General features: G+C 34.5%; 1 protein-coding gene across 1 annotated transcript in view; it reads right to left on the bottom strand.

The window, feature by feature from the left end:
• LOC21404233 (callose synthase 7) overlaps nt 1-21,113 on the bottom strand; it is a 23,947-nt gene extending 2,834 nt beyond the window's left edge. Inside the window, exons 1-38 of the mRNA XM_024169333.1 lie at nt 20,397-21,113; nt 16,639-16,739; nt 15,826-15,938; nt 15,630-15,717; nt 15,409-15,519; nt 15,143-15,304; nt 13,501-13,590; nt 13,279-13,370; nt 13,015-13,138; nt 12,696-12,830; nt 12,530-12,606; nt 12,361-12,451; nt 11,680-11,802; nt 11,061-11,178; nt 10,489-10,820; nt 10,288-10,340; nt 9,808-9,868; nt 8,422-8,503; nt 8,278-8,327; nt 8,047-8,133; nt 7,713-7,829; nt 7,499-7,590; nt 7,326-7,407; nt 7,067-7,230; nt 6,817-6,940; nt 6,593-6,696; nt 6,364-6,475; nt 6,133-6,284; nt 5,663-5,772; nt 5,414-5,530; nt 5,258-5,326; nt 4,935-5,124; nt 4,733-4,844; nt 2,380-2,502; nt 2,175-2,293; nt 1,973-2,056; nt 732-844; nt 414-643 (exon numbers count right to left, since the gene is read on the bottom strand). Of these exons, the coding sequence (XP_024025101.1) occupies nt 414-643; nt 732-844; nt 1,973-2,056; nt 2,175-2,293; nt 2,380-2,502; nt 4,733-4,844; nt 4,935-5,124; nt 5,258-5,326; nt 5,414-5,530; nt 5,663-5,772; nt 6,133-6,284; nt 6,364-6,475; nt 6,593-6,696; nt 6,817-6,940; nt 7,067-7,230; nt 7,326-7,407; nt 7,499-7,590; nt 7,713-7,829; nt 8,047-8,133; nt 8,278-8,327; nt 8,422-8,503; nt 9,808-9,868; nt 10,288-10,340; nt 10,489-10,820; nt 11,061-11,178; nt 11,680-11,802; nt 12,361-12,451; nt 12,530-12,606; nt 12,696-12,830; nt 13,015-13,138; nt 13,279-13,370; nt 13,501-13,590; nt 15,143-15,304; nt 15,409-15,519; nt 15,630-15,717; nt 15,826-15,938; nt 16,639-16,739; nt 20,397-20,610 (4,518 nt within the window). The 5' untranslated portion in view covers nt 20,611-21,113. The remainder of the gene's footprint in view (nt 1-413; nt 644-731; nt 845-1,972; nt 2,057-2,174; nt 2,294-2,379; nt 2,503-4,732; nt 4,845-4,934; nt 5,125-5,257; nt 5,327-5,413; nt 5,531-5,662; nt 5,773-6,132; nt 6,285-6,363; nt 6,476-6,592; nt 6,697-6,816; nt 6,941-7,066; nt 7,231-7,325; nt 7,408-7,498; nt 7,591-7,712; nt 7,830-8,046; nt 8,134-8,277; nt 8,328-8,421; nt 8,504-9,807; nt 9,869-10,287; nt 10,341-10,488; nt 10,821-11,060; nt 11,179-11,679; nt 11,803-12,360; nt 12,452-12,529; nt 12,607-12,695; nt 12,831-13,014; nt 13,139-13,278; nt 13,371-13,500; nt 13,591-15,142; nt 15,305-15,408; nt 15,520-15,629; nt 15,718-15,825; nt 15,939-16,638; nt 16,740-20,396) is intronic.
• Nucleotides 21,114-21,860: the final 747 nt, after the last annotated feature.

The raw sequence follows: 21,860 nt of genomic DNA, 5'->3' as shown, positions 1-21,860 counted from the left end.
CATTGGCGGGGGGGGGCCCCGGATGACCCCGGGGGGGCCAGCCACTGGCCAAAGTGGCTCCTTTACACTATTACCCCATCAGTAAAAACAAATTTATCCTTATTTCGCCCCCCCAAAAATTTTCATTTTGTAATAATCAAAATGTTCAGAAAACTTTTCATATATACCCCAAGTTTTAACTTTTGAACTTTGATATACTTGTAATTAATTTAAAATACCAAATAAAACCAAAAGTCAACCACAATATTATGTAGATGAATAATTTTTTGAACCATTAACTTCAAAGAGTGAATTAAACTTGTTTAAAATTGTTGTACTGTTGCTTTAGTAAAACTTTTTGGTTTAATTTTCGCCCCCACTATAAGAATTTTCTGGCTCCGCCACTGTACATATGTGAGATCATTTCAACTTACCATACTACTAAAGTAGAAACCAACTGTTGTGAAGTAAAAAGATAGCATTCTGTAGAAATCAAATCGACGTCCAAGCCGATAAACATCACGGCTTAGTGTTTGCTCTCCATTTCCATTTGCAACCTTAGCCTCAAAAAGTGATATCTGATTCATGCCCACGTCACGCCCTTTGCCCACTTGGATATACTCATGATGTGTAATAAATCCTCCACGCAAAGTTGAATTGTACCCTGTAGATTTATAAAATTAGTCCCCAGATAAAATCTGTCGGTTAAATCTTTTTTATATTAAATTAATAACTTAATCCTCAAATATTACCTGCAAATATATCTTCACTTAAATTGATAACTCTTGAAGCTTTGCTTATGCCACCCCTTGTTATGTGAAATATTCTATCAAAAATATCAGGGTGACCATAATGAAAACGCACCCTGTAAAGTCAAAATAGCATTATTCAGATGCTTGTATGAGAATAAAAAGAATATATAAGTCAACGCTGAGACCTGCTGAGCCAAGAAATCCCTTATTTTTCTGAGAAATTTTATCATAAAGAAAGCAAGCATCAATGTGTAAAAGTGAAAGGAGAACTAGGATTCTCCTAACTAGAGTTTTATTAAACCATTATATCTGGATTTTGAACAATGAATGTCGTACTAAATGGTTGGACTAGGTGAGTTAGGAGAAGATTGAGGTCGACAAAGCAGTGACGGATCTAGGATTAAAATCATCTATGTGAAGAATAAAATACAAATTATGAACATTGCACCTAATCACCTAAAACGAAATTAAGAAAAGTCTACAATTCTAAAATGTTTTATCAATGAACAAAAGTTTACATATCTCAATATGTTAATTGTGACTATATATAAGCTAATTATAAATGTTGGATAGCAACTAAACTTTTGGCAAAAAAAATAAGAAATACGGCCAGAAGAAAGAAAGTTACAGTAAAAAAGATGAGATGGAAGCGCAAAAAAAATCAAAAAATGAAAAAAAAAAAAAACAATGATGCAATATGTAGGTCTGAAAATGTGAGAGAAATAGAAATTGAGAAGGGAAAGAAAAGAAAAGAAATGAATAGAGGGAAGAGAAAAAAAATAAAAAAGAAAAAATTAAGTGGGGGAGAGAAACATTTGGCATCAAAAGAGTTCAATTAAGCGCAAATAGCTTAAATAGCAGCCCAAAAGACATCAGCCTTCAGAGGGGGGCACAAGCTAGAAGCTGACAACTGGTCCCAATGTGCATCCGTGGCAGCGACAAAGAAATGCACAGAGGTATTAGCCACACCTATTCTATGTTGAATGGCCAAAAATAACTTCACTACTTGAGGTATGTCAAGAACTAATAAAAAGATTGTTTATCAATATATATAAAACAAAATTGTCGCTGCAATTCTATCACCTATTATCTTGAAATATACTAGGCTTAGGGATGACCTTAGCCCAGCTTCTTTCAATCGAAGAAACTAAAAGACTTGCATGGCCTAGATGCACACATAAATTTGAAAAGTCGAAATTGCTGCAAGGATCCGTCAGTCATGTAAATAATATTTGACTTACCTAAGAGGATTTGCCAAAATCCGTTGCCCAATAGTTACAAAACTAGTTTCCTGATTGGACATGAACCATGCGAGAGAGGAAACACTGTAAAAAAGATAGAAACAATTAGTATAGAACAGCATCATTGCATCTTTGCATTGTATCTTGCATAACAGTAATGGATATCAAATCTACAGTGCAGAGATATACGAAAAAGACTGACCTTCCAGTGAATATATGCTCCCTCAGACCTAATATTGTGGGTTTTCGTGCACTTCGACGATGCTTTGTTAACTCCTCCAGTACATTTCTCATTTTGAAAGCTTCTTCAAAGTAATTATCCTGGAAAAGGAGGTAAGAGAGCACATTGGAACTTTTCTTCCATCCCCATTTTCACATGTAGTTTCAAAAGAAGGAAAGAATTTTACCTGATTCATGTCTATTGTCTGCAGGGCTTCTCCACGAGTAAAAATAATAGCATGATTCTGGTTTTCAGGTTTCCCTTCACCAATGTCTGTAGGAGGTCCTGGAAGCTTGATCCTGTATATTTCCTAGTAATTTAAGAAGTTCCAGATGTTAGGTACGAGAAGTAGATTACATCAACGACCCTTGATCTGGATCTCACTTAAAGAAATTAAATTCAAAAGGTGGACAGACATGTTAATAGCTCCATACAAAGTCTATACTTAACCCGATTTGATGATATGACTTCTTTTTCATTTTTATCTTTTAATCGAACAGAAACATTCATTTACATATAAAAGAGAATGGGAGGATTACAAATAAAGGACATAAAGGCCTTTTTTTATTGATAAAGAACAGGTGAATATCCTTTTTTTTGTTTTTGTTTTTTTGTTTTTTAATGAGAACAGGTGAATATCTTGAAAAAGGGAAAAAGTTACAAAATATAGAGGAGGACCTGATGTTCACCACCCTTTCAAGTAGAGAGAAATGGGCCTATTTGGTTCTGTTTCTAAAACGGTTCTCATGCTTTCTAACAAAGTTTTTTAGAAACAATTCCAAAATAGCGTTTGTTTAGTATGTATTTTTGAAAATGACTCGTATAGTTTGGAAGGTCTATTTTTGAGAAGGAAAAGGAAACACCCGAAAGTTGTTTTCCCCTTTCCATTTTCATTTTCTAGAACTTATCAGCAGTGCTATATTAAATAGTTAATTACTAATAATTTATCAATTAATAGTTAGTAAATAAATAGTAACTAATTAATTTATTAATTATTGAACTAATATCAATTACTACATATTAATTTTGTAATATATTAATCAACAATAATAAATTATTAATAATTGATAATAAGTAATTGATTATTATTAATTAAAGGTTGATTACTAATTGTGTAATATGTAAAAATTAAATCAATTTAGGAAACCAATAATTAAACATAATAAAAATTATTAATTACATACGTAATTATTTAATAGTATATTAATTAATTATAGATATAGTAATTATTAGTAAACAGTATGCTAATAAATTACAAACATATTGATTATTGTTACAAGTATACTAATTAATAACTAGTAATTAACAGTTAGTATAGAAGTAGTTATTAAGTAGTTATTAATTTAATAATTGTTAGTATATTACAAACATAGTAATTAGTTCTATACTAATTATTAATTACTAGTTATTAATTATTTATATATACTAATTACTAATTTAATCATTAATTAATAATATATTAGTTATTAATAGTTTACTAATATATTAATTTTCATTTGCTAAGTAGTTATTCATTATTAATTATTCAATATATTCATCAGAGATTATTCATTGTTTCATGTTCTCAGAATATATTTTTAAAATTAGGGTTATTATCACTAATGCCCCTTGAACTATAGTGTCAACTTCACTTTGTCCCTTGAAATTTAAAAATTGTCACTTTGTCCCCTAACTTTAAGTTCATCACCACTTAACCCCCTATGTCACAATATTAGTTAAAAACAAACGGAGAAAAAGAGCGTTAAACGAAATTGTATTGTCTTATTCTATTTCTTTTTAATGAAAACTCTAACAAACAAACTATGTGAATGTATTTATCCATATTTTTATATTTTTTTAACTGAAATTGTGATGGAAAGGGTAAACCTGTGATGGAAAGGGTTAACCGGTGATGAACTTAAAGTTCAGGGGGCAAAGTGACAAATTTTAAAGTTTAGGGGCAAAATGAGGGTGACGTTACAGTTCAGGGGGCATTGGTGAGAATAACCTTTAGAAATATAATTATACACAATTCTCTTTTTTCTTATACTCAAAACAATCCCTCAAAAAAACAGTTGATCCATTACGTAAGCAGCTTTCACATATATCCAACCGAAAACATCTCAGTTTCATTCCCCAATCCCTTGCATCCCTCATCCTTTCGCCAAGAATTCCGTGTACCCTTTAAACCTTATTCCACAAGTGTAGTCTTGCTCTCCCAGTCTACCCCACTCTCTCTTTCTTTGCAAGCAATAACATGCCTCACCACCCTATGGCACCTATACCATGCTTTGACTTTGGCAAATCAAAGAAAGTACAACATTGGATACCCTAGTCACAACTTACATCACTATGCTAACAAAATTTGTATACTCTATGGATGTTGCAATGTGAAAAGCGTTGTTATTACCCAATGGCCTCAAACCTAAACCAGCTAACGTTTTTTAGGTCCTTTACTTAGTTGAGATCTAAACTCTCATTGCTAAGAAATTACCACATGTTGGAAAAACAGAGAACAATAAGGAGTTCACGCTTCACGTAACCAATAGATTCTTCCATACCTCATCTAACTTGTCCCCTCCCTTGAGCAAAACAGAGTAATAAACCTTTTGGGGTCTTCCATTCACTGTGCACTCAACTGTATCTATGTAAGCAACACGCAGCGATGGGTGTCTGTACACAATTAACATATTTAGAATAGCAACAGCAACTTTAAGATTAAAGGAAATTGGCATTCATTTTGTCACAGTACAAAAAACTCACGTCAACATCAGCTTGAGAATATTCTTATAACAACTTTTGTCACGAGCATCATCGGATTGCTTTTGAGCACCATAGACCTGACAAGAGACAACGTAAGTAAACTTCAAATCGGCTAGAGCTTGTGCACGATCACGGAAACCCTTCTGAGCTCTGTCGTTTAAGTCCAAGCTTCGGTAGCCACCAAAGATATCTGTCAGGAAAAGAAAAAAGGATTACCAAGCACATATTTGAAACTTTAGCAGCATTTTAACAATGTCTAAACCAAAATATGGATCTGCTCATCTGGAAATGAAAGATAGCACTTTTCACGGAAATCCACTAACCATTATGTCCCTCCAATTCAAGGAAGCATTGAAGCTCTAAAGCCTGCCTATAGTACATCATCCCCCTCACTGGAAGAAAAATTATTCAAATTTTAAATTCAGATCTGTAAATGATGTAAGTATTAAGGAGATTGAATATCAAACAATCACCCATACCTGTCCTATAAAGTGTTTGCCCCCTATAAGATACCCACTCACGAATTGACTCTGACATGTCCTCCTCAAATAATTCATTTTTGGGATCTATCCGATCCGTGAAATTTGTCCATTCATCTATTTACAATAAACAAAAGGTATGTGGAACTTAAGCTTATTTCAGAACATAAAAATAAAAAAATAAAAAATAAAAAAGAAAGAAAGAAAGAAAGAAAAAAAGAATAATGCAGCGTGAGACTTGAACCTCACCAGGATATATTTTCTTCAGGTAGAACAAAATAGATATCCCATCCTCGTTTTCCTTATCAAGTTCCTCATCAGTGTAAAGGACATCTTCCTTGTAGTACGGAGTCAAAACACTAATTGGAAAACCAGAAAAGATTCCCAGCAAAAAGCACAGAACAAACAGAGATGTTTAAATCTTAAAGCAGCAAAAAGCACATTAGCCATCTAAATTTGAATACCATTTTTGATAGAGGAATGCAACTACCCAACCAAAAGCAGACCAGCTAACTAAAAGAGTGACATAGGCATACAATTCTTATCTTGGTTCGGATGTAAGAAACTTTTCTAGATAAGAAACAGAACTTTATTAAATGGGGAAGAAACTGCATGAGAAATAATTTATGCTATTTGTCATAACGGCACCCTCTCAAAACTTCACTATATTGCATTTGAATTTCCCTTTTATAAAACAGGCGTTCTATTTTGAGACAAACCTAAAGGAGAGCATGTCACGAACTACAGGAGCCCTTGGCATGTTCATAAAAAGGGAGTTTGCAAAGAAAGTTATGCGGCGGCGAGCTTCCAAGTTCTGAGGCACACTTATGGCAGATTCCTTGACAGTCAAAAGCAAATGAAGCCTGACCACCTAAGAAGAAATGCACAAGTTATTATGGATAAAATATCTGAATGAAACAATTTTAGTAAATGCATGCACATAAGAGTACCTTCTCCCTCCACGATTTATTTTTTGCAAGCTGGATATGAATCTTCTCAAATCTCTGCTCTTTTTTATCACTTTGAACATCTATATTTTGACGATGAATGGCTTCGAAGATTCTATAAAGAAGAATAATACCCGTAAAATTCAGGAGACACAGTGGCTCGTTAGTTGCAAATTTAAAATCTTGTTTTCTTTTTCTTTCTCTAGTAAGTTTTAATTTTTTCAGTGCTTACTCATGTCCATAAACCATAACATCTTTTATGATAATTTCCATAATATCCTGAAGGACGTTGATTATCTGATGTTGTTTAGTCTCAAGTTCTCCATCATCTGATAGCTGTCAATATACCAACAAAAAGTACTCAATGAGCAGTGGCACGTCCAAGTCATATATATCAGTTCACTGTTGAAATATGCAGCACTGATAACATTGAGAAATCATAGAGAAGTATGTTACCAATAGTTTTAAGAATTTCTCCAACCTCTCACTAAGAGAGGGAAGCCCGCTCATCCGAAAATTAGTCAAAAATTCCTGCCTTTCTATACTTACGTCAACTTCGTCACGTATCTTCTTTATAACCCTATTCCATAAGAACAGAAGAAAAATTGAAATGGTACTTTCCAAGGAAAGGTGGTCTTAGTTTTCACAAAGAACAGTTATGCAGCAAGGTGATTTTCAACATTGTACTGTGAAAGTTTTGCCTTACATCCTATCAGCTTCATCTTGCAGAAGGCCATATATTATATCCCCAAGTGACTCATAGCATTCAGTTACTGCTGAATCCATGTAGTAATCGCCCTTAATCTTCTTAAATAATTCATCATCCTCCTTCCCCTTGAAATCTTTTGCCATATCCAGTGCTATAGGAATCTGTCACACAAGAATTTTGAGAAAAGAAAAGGATATAGATTACAGGATCTAAGGTGAGCAGAAACATTACACATGAAGCAATGCAAGGCAAATACCTTACTAGCGAGCAGGAAAGGGGGCCACTGGATAACAGAACCATCATTGGAGCAATAAGGAACAAGCAGCAAATCTTTATCTCTGAACAATTGCCAATTATAGGAAATAATAAGAAACTTGAACATTCTGTTTTTCCTATAATACAGCTTCTTGAGCTAGAAACAATTAAAACCTATTGCTGATGAGGTCTTCCTGTCGCATAGAAATTATGAATTCATTCCACACTTGAGAAAAATTGGCAATATTCTCTCTCACATTTGGATCCTGTCATGGAAAATCATTCTTGTTAGCCAAAGAACAAAAACAGAAAAAGAACAAAGGGGAAGACCGAACTCTTCCGTACATCAAAGAGAACTGTGTACAGCAGTGACTGAAATTGGCATTACCTCATCTTTAATCTCGTCTTTCCGTGCAGCAACCTTTTCCGATGATGGCATGAGACGTTTACTGAAAGCTCTAGGCACAGCTTGAAATCTGGCCCGCAACATCCCAAGTGTTCTTATCTAAGGAAAATGACATTAACCGATCATGAGGGAGAGAATTATTGAACCCAATTGGGACGTTGTTTGAGGACACAATCATAAAAGAAATGTCAAACATTCCGCAAACCCAAAAGGGCAGCCATACACTGATGGGTATGTTTACCAAAACACAATATTTTATGCTAGTTTTATCACTATCAATTTTTCCCATAGTGTGACAAGAGACTTCACGACTAACCTCACCCAGATGGCTGAAGGTCCCATGTATCCCACCAAATAGAGTAGAAAAAATGGCATACCATATTTGTGCATCCATAAAATAAACCTGCACATCAATTGTACATAACAAAATGGCATAAATTATATTCACAAGCATAAGAATCATATTTTAGCATAACAAAGGGAAAAAAAAAAAAAAAAGAGAGGAGGAGAAGAAGAAGAAGAGAAATTCTGGTATAGTTTTACTCACCAGAACAATTGGTGCCCATATTGCAATGACGACACAAATATTGTGCGTTACTAAAGCAATAACAAAATGCAAGTACAGGAATCAGCCGCAGTTAAAATAAAGTGGGAATATTATCACGTAAATAAAAGGAGTTTAAGGACTAACCATTTGAAAAGAATTCATGCCATTGATAATTATCGATAGGCATCTCCATTATCAGCTTTGTTGGTTCCACTAGAGGCAATATCTGACAATAAAACACATTAATCAGAGCCTGAAGTATTTGGAAAGTCATTAAAAAGACGATTTACATTCAAACTGAAACATAATCAGTGAAAGTTAACAGAAAAACCACAGGGAAGGATGACTAATTCCCATTTTAATACTTTTACCATATGATTAATTCCCATTTTAATACTTTTACCATAAGTTTGGTATTTAAGCGTCAGAATTGTAGTAAGTAACTATGTTTAACAATCTGCTAAATTGAAATAGGTGTATAACTCCTCCTGACTATAAAGATTCACTGTTTCACACTTTTAGAGGTTAATCTCCTATTTCGTATTCAAGAACAAAATTCTCCTTGTTAGATTATGTCAGTAACTTATGAATGATTGGCTGTTATATTGCTGTATGTGGCCGAATATAGAGTAATTATGTAGGAGGATTGTTAGCTGATTCAGAATAATTTCCCTAAAGTCATGGGATTAGTGTTTAGGCAATTTCCTTCTTTTTTCATTTGTTTCCTTATTTGTTTTATTTCCCTTTATTTGTTATCTTCTGGCTCATCTATATAAGGAGGCCGGTATGTATGAAGTTATTCAATGAGAAATAAGAAGTTTCTTTCTCTTCTCTAAAAGCGTACAGATTATTATAGAAGTATTCGATATCCAGAATCATAAGTGCAAAAAGATCAGAAAAATAACAATTATAGCCATTAAAGAAAAAGGTTCAATATAAATGTGCAGGTAAATTTGTACTTTATGTTCATTTCTAAAACTAAAATTTTAAAAGTATAGCTAAGGATTCTTCATCCAATTCCATATTTTTTCACACTACTTTAAGGAAAAATCCAAGAGAACAAACTCCATTATAGTTCCTGTCTTTCTCAATGTGCAATACTTGCAAAGTCCAGTAATGTTCTTTGCACATTCTATCTCCAGTTTACTATCATTGTGTCATCTTTTTATGTCAATTATGAGAATAAACTTGGTATTTGTCAAATTATCCATAGCACACCCTTCAATTTCTAAACATAATTCAAATAGTTCTGAAAAAGGAGAAAATTTTATCCGCATTCCTTATCGGCAACTGGTAAGAATCCTAATCTTTTTAAAAAAATAATAATAAATAAATAAATAAATAGAAATTTAACCAATCCAAACAAGTTGCTCAGCAGGCGCTGCATGCATGTGGGTGTATGTGCTTGTATAGCATGGGGAACTACTTTTTTAGGTTCAATTTCTAACAGATCAAAATACCATTTCAATAAACATAGTAGCAAACAATAGACTATAAAGTTATCCTCGTAATCAAACAGACTACATTTACCTCAACATAGTAGCTAAATGCCAGCTTGCTGATTAGCAGCATGATCCAAAAAAATGTATATCTGTGACACACATTGAATTATATAAACAATAAAAACTGCATATTCTTTATTATTAAGGAATGCCAGGATATGTGTCTAGATTATTGAGCATAGGGAATTTACTTATAACTTCCCTAACAGTTAACTAAAAAGCCGCCTTAACAGAACTAAAAATTTTGTTACTCCGTATATTATACCTTTGGTTTCTGTGTTTTATCCATTTCCTACTAGTAAATTTCCTGTGTATATTTAATAAAGAGTTGTACAACCATAAATTAAAATAAGAGCTAGTTATTCTTATTCTTCACAATAGATCCTAAATTTGTCAAATATCGAGTACGAAGCATGGAGCAAAGTCAGGAAACAGTGCACCCCTTGCCCCCCAAAGGTCCTCTTTCAGAATGTGGAGTAGAAAACTTAAAAGAAGAAAGCTTCCTTACTTCAGAAGTGAAAACATGTCTTCATGCATGCCTCTTCCTACATACAACTTTGGCTGTCGTAGGGTAAAAAAACATTGTGTAAAGGATACTTGAATCAAGCAAAAAAGAAGTTCAAGACAAAAAAGAAAATAAGGAACATATGAGCACCAATTATCGAACAAAAGAATAGACGTCGTCACTAATGAATGCTAGCATGCTTACTTGAGCCCACCACATAAGAAGAGTGACCATCCAAAAGTTAGAACGCTCCATCGTTTTTCGTAAGGGTGGAAGAACAAACAGTACAGCAGCCAATATGTTGGGTAGCAAATAAATTGCAACTGCATAGTTATAAAATGACTGATTTGTCCAATCTCCAGCCCAACTGCTAAAGAATCTCACAAGCCCTGTCGGATTCTGCAATGAACTGAAGTAAAAAATTGGCAGGACCACGACCCAGAAAGCAGCCACTACAACTTTCAAGAGGTATCGCACAATTTGAGTGATCTTTAAGCTTTTCCATGCATTGAAACTAAGAACTATATCCAGAACAGCTGCATGACATGAACAGAGAAAATAAGAAAGCTGCAAGAAACTAGCTTAACTATAACTTGACAGAATATAGTTGGTTCAAATGCTTGTGGTTGCTGTATCAGAAGTTAGAATGAACGGATAACAGATGCCAGAAGCTAAGAAACAGAAATAGCTCTTTTTGTACGAGAACAAGAATTAGCTCCATACCCAAATTTCGTAGGCAAAGAAATTAAGTGCACACATTAGGGTATCACCTTTACCTTGTAAAAAATTAAGGAAAGCAGAAGTGATGAAGATGGTTAGAACACTTCTGAAGACATCCGCATCAAAGAAAGCTGCAATAGATCCAGAAGTGTTCCACGCAACAACGACCATGGCCTGAAAAAAATGTATAGATAAACGTATACAATGAGGTGCAATCCTTCAGGAGAAAGGCCAAGAACCAAAAGAGCAAATTACAGCGACCTCACTTGTACTTTAAATTGAACCTCCCTTCAGTTTATTAGATGGAAGATTATTACAAAGGTGATTCATGGTAGAAACATAGTAAAATCTCTCCTAATTGATATGGTCCATATTTCCATTAAATTCTAGAAATTCAAAAACTACTCCTACAAGAAAAATTTCACACCTTTTACTAACAAAGATATCCTAATATATCTGTTCACTGCCATCTCAAGCGGATTATTACTGCCTTTTATCCATCCACCATTTCCAATGCCTCTCACAAATATTAAACTCTTACCTTTCCCATCATGCTCAAGTTCACTGCCATCAGTCAATGATAAGTACATGGATGTTTTTCCTTTTTTTTTCTTTTAAAGGGTGCAAAAAGTATTTTACTTGAACGAAAAACACATACTCAAACATCAAGTTTACCTGGAAAGCCAGTATAAAGAAAATCCACATCCGATCAAAATTTCTGTAGAGGTGCAAAAATGTACGGACTTCCACAAAATTTGTTTTAGGCTTCCTCCTTCCACTAGGAGCTTGATTTAGCCTCTGCCAAACATATGAGGAGCATCACATTCTCATTTCAGGGCAAAAACGCCTATAAATATGTTATTTGCTATAAATGTTCACGCATATAGTATCTATCTATGTAGGCCTTACATTAGTTAGGACCCTATGGTTTTTGAATAAGTAATTCAAAAAGTAAGGTTAACGTCTCTCTTTTCTTTTTTATATTCTAGGCAGACTCCTTGTCCCGGCTGTAACTTTCTATTTCAGTATCAATAAATTCTTGACGTTTCTTATAAAAAATAAATAAATAAAAAAAACAAAGAAAGAAAAGAACAGCATAGATATTTCCACACTTGGAACATGGATTATGGACATGTGCGTATACATGCTTATAAACAATGATGTCCCATCTGTCGGCACAAATGAATTTCAAAACCAATGCTTTTCTCAAATGGTTATCAGACAATACTTTTGGCACCAATAATGACAATGGTTGTTCTCCATACTAATAGATTTGAAAATGAGGTGTATCAAGCATAATCTTTTGCATGAAAATCTCCTCGACTGCAAGGGGAGGGAGAGAGAGAGAGAGAGTACCTCATTTGCAGGTGGTATCCCATCTGAATGCCTGAAAAAGTCCGATTTATGATCCATCGGCCACCCTAGGCTGCTAAAACATTTCTCATACCTAAAAAAGGAACAAACTTTTTAGCCATTTACATCTGCAGAAGTATACAATCAGACATTTTTATTCAAAGATACTCACCAAAAGTATTCGTTGAGATCATCATAGTTTCTCCAACTTGAATGACTTGCCTTTCCTCCTTTATTTCTCTTTGCTTCCTTTGCAAAGAACAAAATTGTACTTTTAGACACAGAAATTAAGTATAAAATCAAGTAAAACGAAACAAAGAGTGCAAAGGCAATTTTACCTTGTGCAACACATCATAAATTGGGGTGATAACAGTCCTCAAAAAATACTCTTCATCACGTGCTTCATTTGGATATGCATCTCCACTTACAGAACCGGCATTGCTATAGAGAATCCCGTAGACCTCATTCGCCATCTTCCACAATTTGGAGATAAGATTATTGTCAGGCATAAAAGTTTCTTCAAAATATAAAAAGTATTCCAATTCAGGAAAGTAACCATGTGATACAGACAAGAAAAACTCAATTACACATAAAAAAAATAAAAAAAAATAAAAAATAAAAAAAAAAACTCAATTACAGTTATCTAAATAAACATACATTATGGAAAATGTAGCATAAGCATTCAGGCATGAACCGAATATTTGAAGCTTCACCCCATATAAGAAGATAAAGCGCAACGTAAATAAGTGGCAGCTGTTGGATGTCAGTACCTTGCTGAAACCTGTGAAGCAAAAGGTGAAAGAACACACCCAATGGAAGTTAGGCACTCAAGTTAAAAAATAAAGTACTGGAATAAATCTAATGTGATGAGCACTAGAAAGGGCCTTAACTGTGTGTTTGAAAAGTATCCAGCTTTCTTACCTTAGATGTGACTTACAATGCAAATAGTTACACCATGAACGGTAATTTTTAAAAATCTTGTCCACCAACTGTACTACAGTACCACTTTCCAACTGCAACAAGATTATAATCAATCAGTGGTGATAGAAAGAAATGCAAGTTAAAACTACTATTGAACAAATAGAGTATAAAACACAACTTAATAAATAAAACAAATAGTGTCTCAAAGGAAAAAGGATTTACTTGTGTATACTCTCCAGGATTCCTCCCCCTTCCATCAATGTTCGCAAGAAGCAATATGAGGTGTTCTCTCTGATTTGCGACATTTCCTTTCTTCATATCCCAAGAATTCAACATGACAATACAGTTAGATTCAAGTGTTTCCTTCTCAAAAAATTGAAAAGCCTAAACCAGAGTTCATCATGAGTGAATGAAAGGGTGTTGCTAATCTCAACCAAAGAAAACACATCCACATTTCATAAACGGGCAAACAGATAAGTAGATCAATCAAATCAGTACGCAAATATCACCACATCAGTGTGATAGTTAAAAGCTGTATAAAACCATTATTTTGTGTTTGCGCAAAGAACGCATTATAATTGAAAAAAAAGGCCTTCACTAAATGTCTTGAGAAATGGCTTTAAAAGGGTAAGTCTATTGTCTCTTAGAGGAGCCACTTTTGGGCAGAGCATGGAACGTGACTGAGGGTTACGCCACTGAGGAAAGTTAAGTCACTGTATGCTTCTAACATTACTTTATAACATAAAATTTATTTCAGAAGGCATGATGCTAACATATTGACTGCTTTCCCTGGTAAAATTTTAGATAATTCGTCAAATTTATCATTTCCAAATGAATCAGAAAAGATGTGTGGCATTCATACGAAAATGAATGAAAAAGATGGTAGTAGGGGGCAAAATGCTCCCTGTAATAGAGTTTGCAGTGCTAATTGTTTAAAGCATGGAAAATATAACAAAATTATTTTCACCCGAATCAAGACCATATGGTTAAAAACAGAATAACATCCGATAATCATAGTTCTTGTCTCTTGGAATATCAGTTGTATGTTCAAATTCCAAACTTAAACCACAAGATGTTTGATCCTGCTGAAATCTTCCCTCAAACTCAGAGAAAGGCTGGAAGGGACAAAACTAGCTGGGTCTTGGAAAAGAAATGGTAAATTAATGCTTTTCTTTATAAGAAAAACTCCTCCATTGATAAAGTATTCAATTACAGCAATAGAGGATAAGCTATCCACAAAACCAAAAAGATTAAAAAATAAACATAAAAACGTAATATACTGCAAAAGGACAAATGAAAACCCAAAAATCATCTTCCTAATTCATCTTTCCAAATGCATGCATGCTAATACTAGTATTTAAACTGCTGGTATAGAAGGGCGGAATACGAGTACAGACTAAATCACTTTTTTGCTGTCATTTTATCACTGTTTTTTTCCATCAGCACCTGGCATTCAAAACAACTAATGCAAATTGTCCAAATCATAATCCTTCACTATTTATTCTATGCACCTCTTATACTACGACATATGGTTATTTTTTCTATATCTTTTAATCTGTTCATTATTTTCAATGTAGCACAATAGATTATCCATTTCTTTTCTTAACATTCAGCTCACAAAAGATTAGGTCCAGGCTCATCACCAAACTGAGGTCTTGTATGAGATGCCCTTTTTAGGGAGAATCCATATATTACTAAAAGCCCTCTCGTCAAGTAAAAGATGGTGCTGGAAGGCCACATTTAGAACCAGGCGGTGACAACAATTAGCGCCAGGCAGTGTCACACCATTATGAGACCGCTAGCCCAAGGGCATGTTAGAAGTAGATGAAAATCTAAACTTATATGCATAAAAGGATCAATTTACCTGAAACCCAAATATAGTGGCAAGCCAATCAAGTATATCATTGACAGGTCCAACCCGCTCTGTAGGGACTGTTGTTTTATCATCAGGTCCGGTGACTGGAAAATGAATTCTGGGCTTTGGAAGATTATCCACATTGCGTAGAGCATGAAGTGCTGCTTTGATCTAGGCATTTCAGGAGAAAATACGAATAAACAGAAGAAAAAAATACTTCTTGAAGTAGTCTTGGAAAAAAAAAGTCATACTTATAATTACTGCAAATATACTACCTCTGGAAGTTCCATAATTGCCGGTTTAACCCCAACAGCATACAATGGAAGAATGTTATAATGTGCATACTGGTCCCTTTTCTTTATGACATCCTCAGCGATTCTTTGTGTCTACGATCAAAAAGATAAAAAATTGTCAAACAGATATGTATTTAGCACCATTTACCCAAAACGTATCTTCAAAATTTGGAGCCTAGACACCGCCATCAACGACATCAAACCTGCAGATCTATCTGATTTGGAGGTACCACAGTCTTCAGCACCTCATACAGTACTGTTGCAATCTGACAAATCCTAGCCATCTCCTCCCTTCACGTGTTGAAAAGGACCCAAAAAAAAAAAAAAATTAAGAGAACATGAGATCATTAGAAACGTTATAAGAAATGCACGTGTTCACAACTCAAAAGCAAGCCTCACGGTTTTTTTGTATATTCTCCTCCTCTGATATTCTTATCATAGTACTGCTGGTAAAACAACAGAATCTCTTTTGGATCGTTTCTAGCAAGTATATGTTTTGTTTCGTCTTCTTCCTGCAATAACAGTCAAAAGTTATTCATAATTAATTTCAGTATCTATAAAATTTGGAATGAACTTTAGTAATGAAATTGAATGAGTTTTATCTTAGAAGCTTGTGATCGGTCTAAAAAATTACATTTGGCTATGGATCAATTTGAGATTTTCTCACACTAATCTTACATCTTTTTTCTAAAACCAGTAATATCAGAAAACTATCCAAGCTGAAAACAAGTATTTTTTTTTAAAGGGAAAAGGCAAGTATAAATTTAATGATGTAGTTGCTATTTGCTCCCACTTTAAGAAACTAACAAGAAGTCTTTTGCACAGAACTTTGCTTTAAAATTTTGATCGGGAAACTAGTCTTACTTTGCTCCTGTTCATGGTGGACACTACAATTTCTTAGTTTAAGGACTTCTTACCAATAAAGTAAGGTGAATCATACGATGAACCTGGGAATGTTTCCTAAGAACGTATAAACACTTTGAAAAATACTAGGGAAATAAGAACATGGTACAGTACAAAATTTTTGGATGGAATAAATGTAAGTAGGGGAAGAGAGAGGGACGTAAAACACGAACAGTTCATATAAGAACATTTTAGCATAAATTTACATTAAGTTTTTTAATTTTTCATAAGAAACAAGAAATTTACAAGAACCACCCAAAACTAGAAGACTAAATAAAGAAATTATCCAACAACCATCAAAAGGCCTACCCTTTCAAGCCGGTGCAACAGATGTGTCTTAAACTGGCGAACACCACGTCCACTGGATGTTGGATCCATCGAATGGGCCTTCTCAAATGCATGGAAGCGACCTAAATTGGACAAAATACAGCAGGGTAAGAACAAGTAAATCTTCAACCACTCAACCATTCATACACCGCAGACACTATAGATGAACGTAGATTATGCACCATGACAAGTACGAATAGTTGGTACGAGAAATATATCTAGTTGCAACAGAAGCAGGTAAAAAGCTTGTTACTGCATCACATTCTAAGGAATTAATGGTCATAATTGAGATTTGAGACATCGGTTTTCCCAGTCAGCTATGATACTTATGGTCAATATGTGCATGTCTAAGATACTGTCATTCAGAACATCTGGAACTATTATCACATGCAAGATACAATAAAAGTCACCATTACTGTTGTTTTGAGAAGAAAACACTAGGTAAAACAACGGATTCTGATCCGTAGTTTGATCTTGGAGAATCTATATTTTTGTGTAGACTGCCACTTCCAGAACTATGTTTTAAGAAAGAATAGACCAATGTATACAAAAGAAAATGCTAAACTGAAACCACCATCGTAACATTGTTGAAAGAGTGACAATAAACAATGCTCATAGAGCAACGCATAAACTCAACTACACCTTAAACCCAAAAAGTGCCAGCTAAACTCATGTAGAACTTCGTTTGACACACATGATCATATGGTAATATTCACCAAGTGGAAATGCATAAGGTTAACAAATTGGACAGTCATTTTTGCAGCGCCAAAAAGTGTCTGAAACACAACTTTCTGGACAGAACCGGAAGTGTTAATTGTGGAGACATCTAGGGACAAAAGAAGAATGGAGAGAATATTACACTATATGAAATTTATAGAGGCAAAAGGGGAAAATTAGGTAGATGGCCGGTTTCAGCCACCCCCATTTAATTAATAGCAGAACCCCTTTTTTAGTTAAAAGGTCGTTCTTTTTTTTTTTTTTTAAATCTTTTTGCTGGATATTACAATGGTCAATCATTGATAAAATTACCAATAATAACGATAGATCCGTCTATCACCAATTTACCAATTGCTAGACCAGTAAATTATTAAAGGGATAAGGAGGGAAATAGCATAATTGATAAAGTGATTAGTAAATTATAGCATAATTTGATATTTTAAGTTTTAAACATTATTAAAAATCCAAAAATACTCCTAAACTTCCTTTTCCACCTCACTTCTCCCCCTAACATCTATTTTTTAAAAAATGGTAAATTATAGCATATTTTTTACATAAGGTAGATTATAGTCAAGTCCACCATGGCCGGGACCGGCGGCCAGCAGCCGGCTCCGGCGATCAGCTCCAGCAACCTGCGACCGTTTTCCAACGACCGGTGGCCATTTTTTAGTGACTGTTTTTCGACAACCATTTAACATTATATTTACCGGTAAATACCATATTTATTAGTAAATACCATATTTACCCGAAAAGCCAACCACCGACTCCGGTGACCATATAATGCTGTATTTACAGGTAAATACTGTATTTACCAATAAATACTGTATTTACCAGTAAATATCATATTTTTCAAAAATTCAGCCACTAACTTTGGTGACCGTTTAACACTCTATTTACCAGTAAATACCGTATTTACTAATAAATATCATATTTATCCGAAAATTCAGACATTGACTCCAGGGATCGTTTAACACTGTATTTACTAGTAAATATCGTATTTACCAATAAATCCGTAATTACTAGTAAATATAATATTTATCTGAAAATCCGGCCACAAACTCCGGCGACCATTTAACACTATATTTACCGATAAATACCGTATTTACGAGTAAATATCATATTTATCCGAAAATTCGAGCACTGACTCTAGCGACCATTTAACACTGTATTTACTAGTAAATACCGTAATTACTAGTAAATATCATATTTATCCGAAAATCCGAGCACCGACTCCGGCGACCGTTTAACACTGTATTTACCGGTAAATATCATATTTACTAGTAAATATCATACTAATCCGAAAATTTGTCACCCATTCCGGCAATCATTTAATACTATATTTACCAATAAATACCGTATTTACTAGTACATATCATATTTATCTGATATGTCACTCACTCTGGCGATCATTTAACATTGTATTTACCGATAAATACTATATTTATCCGTAAATATCATATTTACCTAATAATTCAACCATCGACGACCGAGGACCAACAACCAGCAAATATGATATTTACCCTTATTTACTCAAAAATCTAGAAATCCGGAAATAAGCGGCACCGAAAACCAAATCACAACATTTAATCAACCAAAATCTTAGATTATCACAAACTCAGAACAAATCAAATCTAAAAACCAAAAATCATAACAAATCAGATCTAAGAATCACCAAATACCACAATTACACTTATTTTCTGAAAACATTCCATAAATACATTATCAAACCAAGAATGTCTCTTGGTTCCTGTCATTGCCATGCCAACCCATAGAAATAACCTACACAAAGCACATAAATCGACAAGCCCAGAGAAAACAAAAAACAAAAAACAGAAATCATTGGTCGGGATCTGCTCTATGGAACCGACGCTAGCCGAACTGGTTCGCGACGCATCTGGCGGCGCGAGATCCCTTGCTGGGAGGTCACGACGGCATTTAATGGAATCTTGTTCGCGAGCACCAAGAATGAGGTGACAACCACCGTCGTTGCTGGAGTCTGCCGTTCGTGAGAACGTTGTCTCTGTCAGATTAGCGTTGCAATGCCAGTGGGAGACAACCAATAGACGGAGAGGAAAGAAGCAAGGAAATCGTGATCTCACTTTGCGATCTCTGCGCCACAGATCGGCGATGACGGCAATGAGGGAAGAGAGAGAACCGGAGAAATCACGATCTCCGATCTTTGGCAACAACAGCGGTGAGTTATCCTCGAAGAGAGAGAGACAGAGAGAGATGTCTGGACATGAAATCATGGAGGTGGGAGAGAGAGAGAGAGGTTGTGGAGGAAGAGAGAGAAGCATCTGATGAAAAACCTAAAAGGATGGGTATATTTGGAAAACTATAAATCAAAAATCAAAATATGCTTTAATTTATCAAGTTTTAAAAATGTGCTATTTACTTCAAAACTATATTCATAAAATGCTATTTAGTGCGTTTATCCATTATTAAATAACATTAGTTAGTCGCTGATTGATATCGGTCCATCAGTGATAGACTGCCAAGTCAATGCAATAGTCTGCCAAGTCAATCAGTAACATATCACAAGTAAGCTCGTCACTAATTAAAATTTCTAAAACTTTAATTTTCCTAATTTAACAGAACTTGGATCAACTTAAATAAACCAATCAAAATACATGTCAATGCTCTAGAAATGAGATCCAGATCTTCTAAGTTTTATGTCCTAACTAGTGTCTAACCATAATATCATTCCACATCAACCCATAATAAGCATAAAAAAGATAATTAAAAAGCAGTTCAAATTTTCTATACATGCCATATATGATTGATTAAACACCATTTAGGACACCATAGTTGGACAGAAGATCTAAGTCCCGAAATGAAAAGATTCTGGTATTGATCGATGAGATTAGCCGAAACGTTAATTCGGGAATTCTCCACAAGATTAATATTTCTGAGGCAACCCAAAAAAAAAAAAGACAATTCAAACCTAAATAACAATGATCATAAACTAGAACGAAAACAAATTAAGAGAGAGAGAGAGAGAGAGAGAGAGAGAGGAAACATACAAAGGTAAGCGGCCCTAGGGTTTTCCTTCTGGATCTCATTGGCGACGCGGAGAATCGGAGCGATAGAGGTCAAGGAGGAGGGTACGAGCTCACTATCAAAGGCTGCCTTGTCCTCGTTGGGCAAATCCACCGACCGCGTCGGCATCCTCGTCATCCCCCTCGACAGCGTCCTCGGCGGGCCCCCATCGGTCTTCGTCCCGCTCGAGCTCGCCATTCCCGAATTTCCCCTCAATTCCACCACTCTATTCTTCGTCTTCTTATTCTTCTTTTTCTCTTCTTCTTCTTCTTCTTCTTCCACTTCTTCTTCTTCTACTTCTTCTTCTTCGCTTCTCTGTGTCAGAAGCTCTGGCGAAAACCAGAATTTCGGTAATCATCTTTCTGGGTTTGATTTTTATATTTTGTGGGAAAAGGAAGAAGGATACTTTGGACGAGAAGTGGGGCAAAGTGGCATTTGTTTGCTCCGATGAGAAGAAAAGAATTTGAACTCAGAATTTGTTTTTTTTTATTTATTTGGGTTTTGTGTCTGCTTTAAATGTAGTGGTTTTGCTTTTTTTTTTTTCTTTCAGTGATGAAATAGACAATGAAGATTATAGAGTTTGAGACGGAGAGCTTTTTCGCTTTCTTTTTCTTTTTGGGGTTTCACTCTGATATAAAGTGGTGAGAGAGAGAGCTTGTCTCGCCCTCGAAGTTAGGGAGCAGGAATTATCAAGTACGACGAGGATGTTTGGGCACTTTTTGACTGGCGTGGAATTAGGGAAGTAGGAGGATCATAGTCTGCAATTTACTTCTTTCTCCCTACTTTCCGTTTACCCTTTTCGGCCCTTTTTTTTATATTTTTTTTTTCTTCTGGACAGCTTACAAAGTATTTCAATCTTCATTTTTAATACTTTTCATGGTGTTCTCTCCTTTTTAAGAAAATTGATATTTTTTATTTCTCAATTGTTAAATTTATATCAAAATTTATTTATTTTATATAATTTTTTAATTTGATATAATTTTAACCAGATATAACAGCTGTAAAAATAAAAAATATTGGTGTTCTCAAAAGGAAAATATCACTGGAGAAACTCTTTTTTTCTTTTTAAGGAAGATTTCAAATATAATCTAGTATTCTTCTCTTGTCAATGGTTTTATACGTCAAATTTAATGCATGGATTGTTATATTTCAAGAGAATTTAGTGTTCTCTGTTTATTAGCTGTCAGATCTGTATTACTTATTCAATCTCATTTGACTTTTGACCAGATTAAATACAGATCTGATAACTGATAAGCAAAGAACACCGGTGTTCTCAAAAAGAGAGAACACTAGAGAAAGTTCCATATTTTATATCATTTTGAACCATTTCGAGCAACAACAACAAAAATGAAATAGAAAGACATGCATTTTGAACCTTCTCATTTAATAGTGTAACTCATGAGTCCTTAACCAAAAAGAATGTAATTCATACGTCACATACGCACATT

The sequence above is a fragment of the Morus notabilis genome, unplaced genomic scaffold (assembly GCF_000414095.1).
Source record: "Morus notabilis unplaced genomic scaffold, ASM41409v2 Scaffold269, whole genome shotgun sequence".
Taxonomy (NCBI): domain Eukaryota; kingdom Viridiplantae; phylum Streptophyta; class Magnoliopsida; order Rosales; family Moraceae; genus Morus; species Morus notabilis.
Note: the sequence above shows the minus strand (reverse complement) of the source record. Positions and strands in the feature narration are given on the sequence as shown.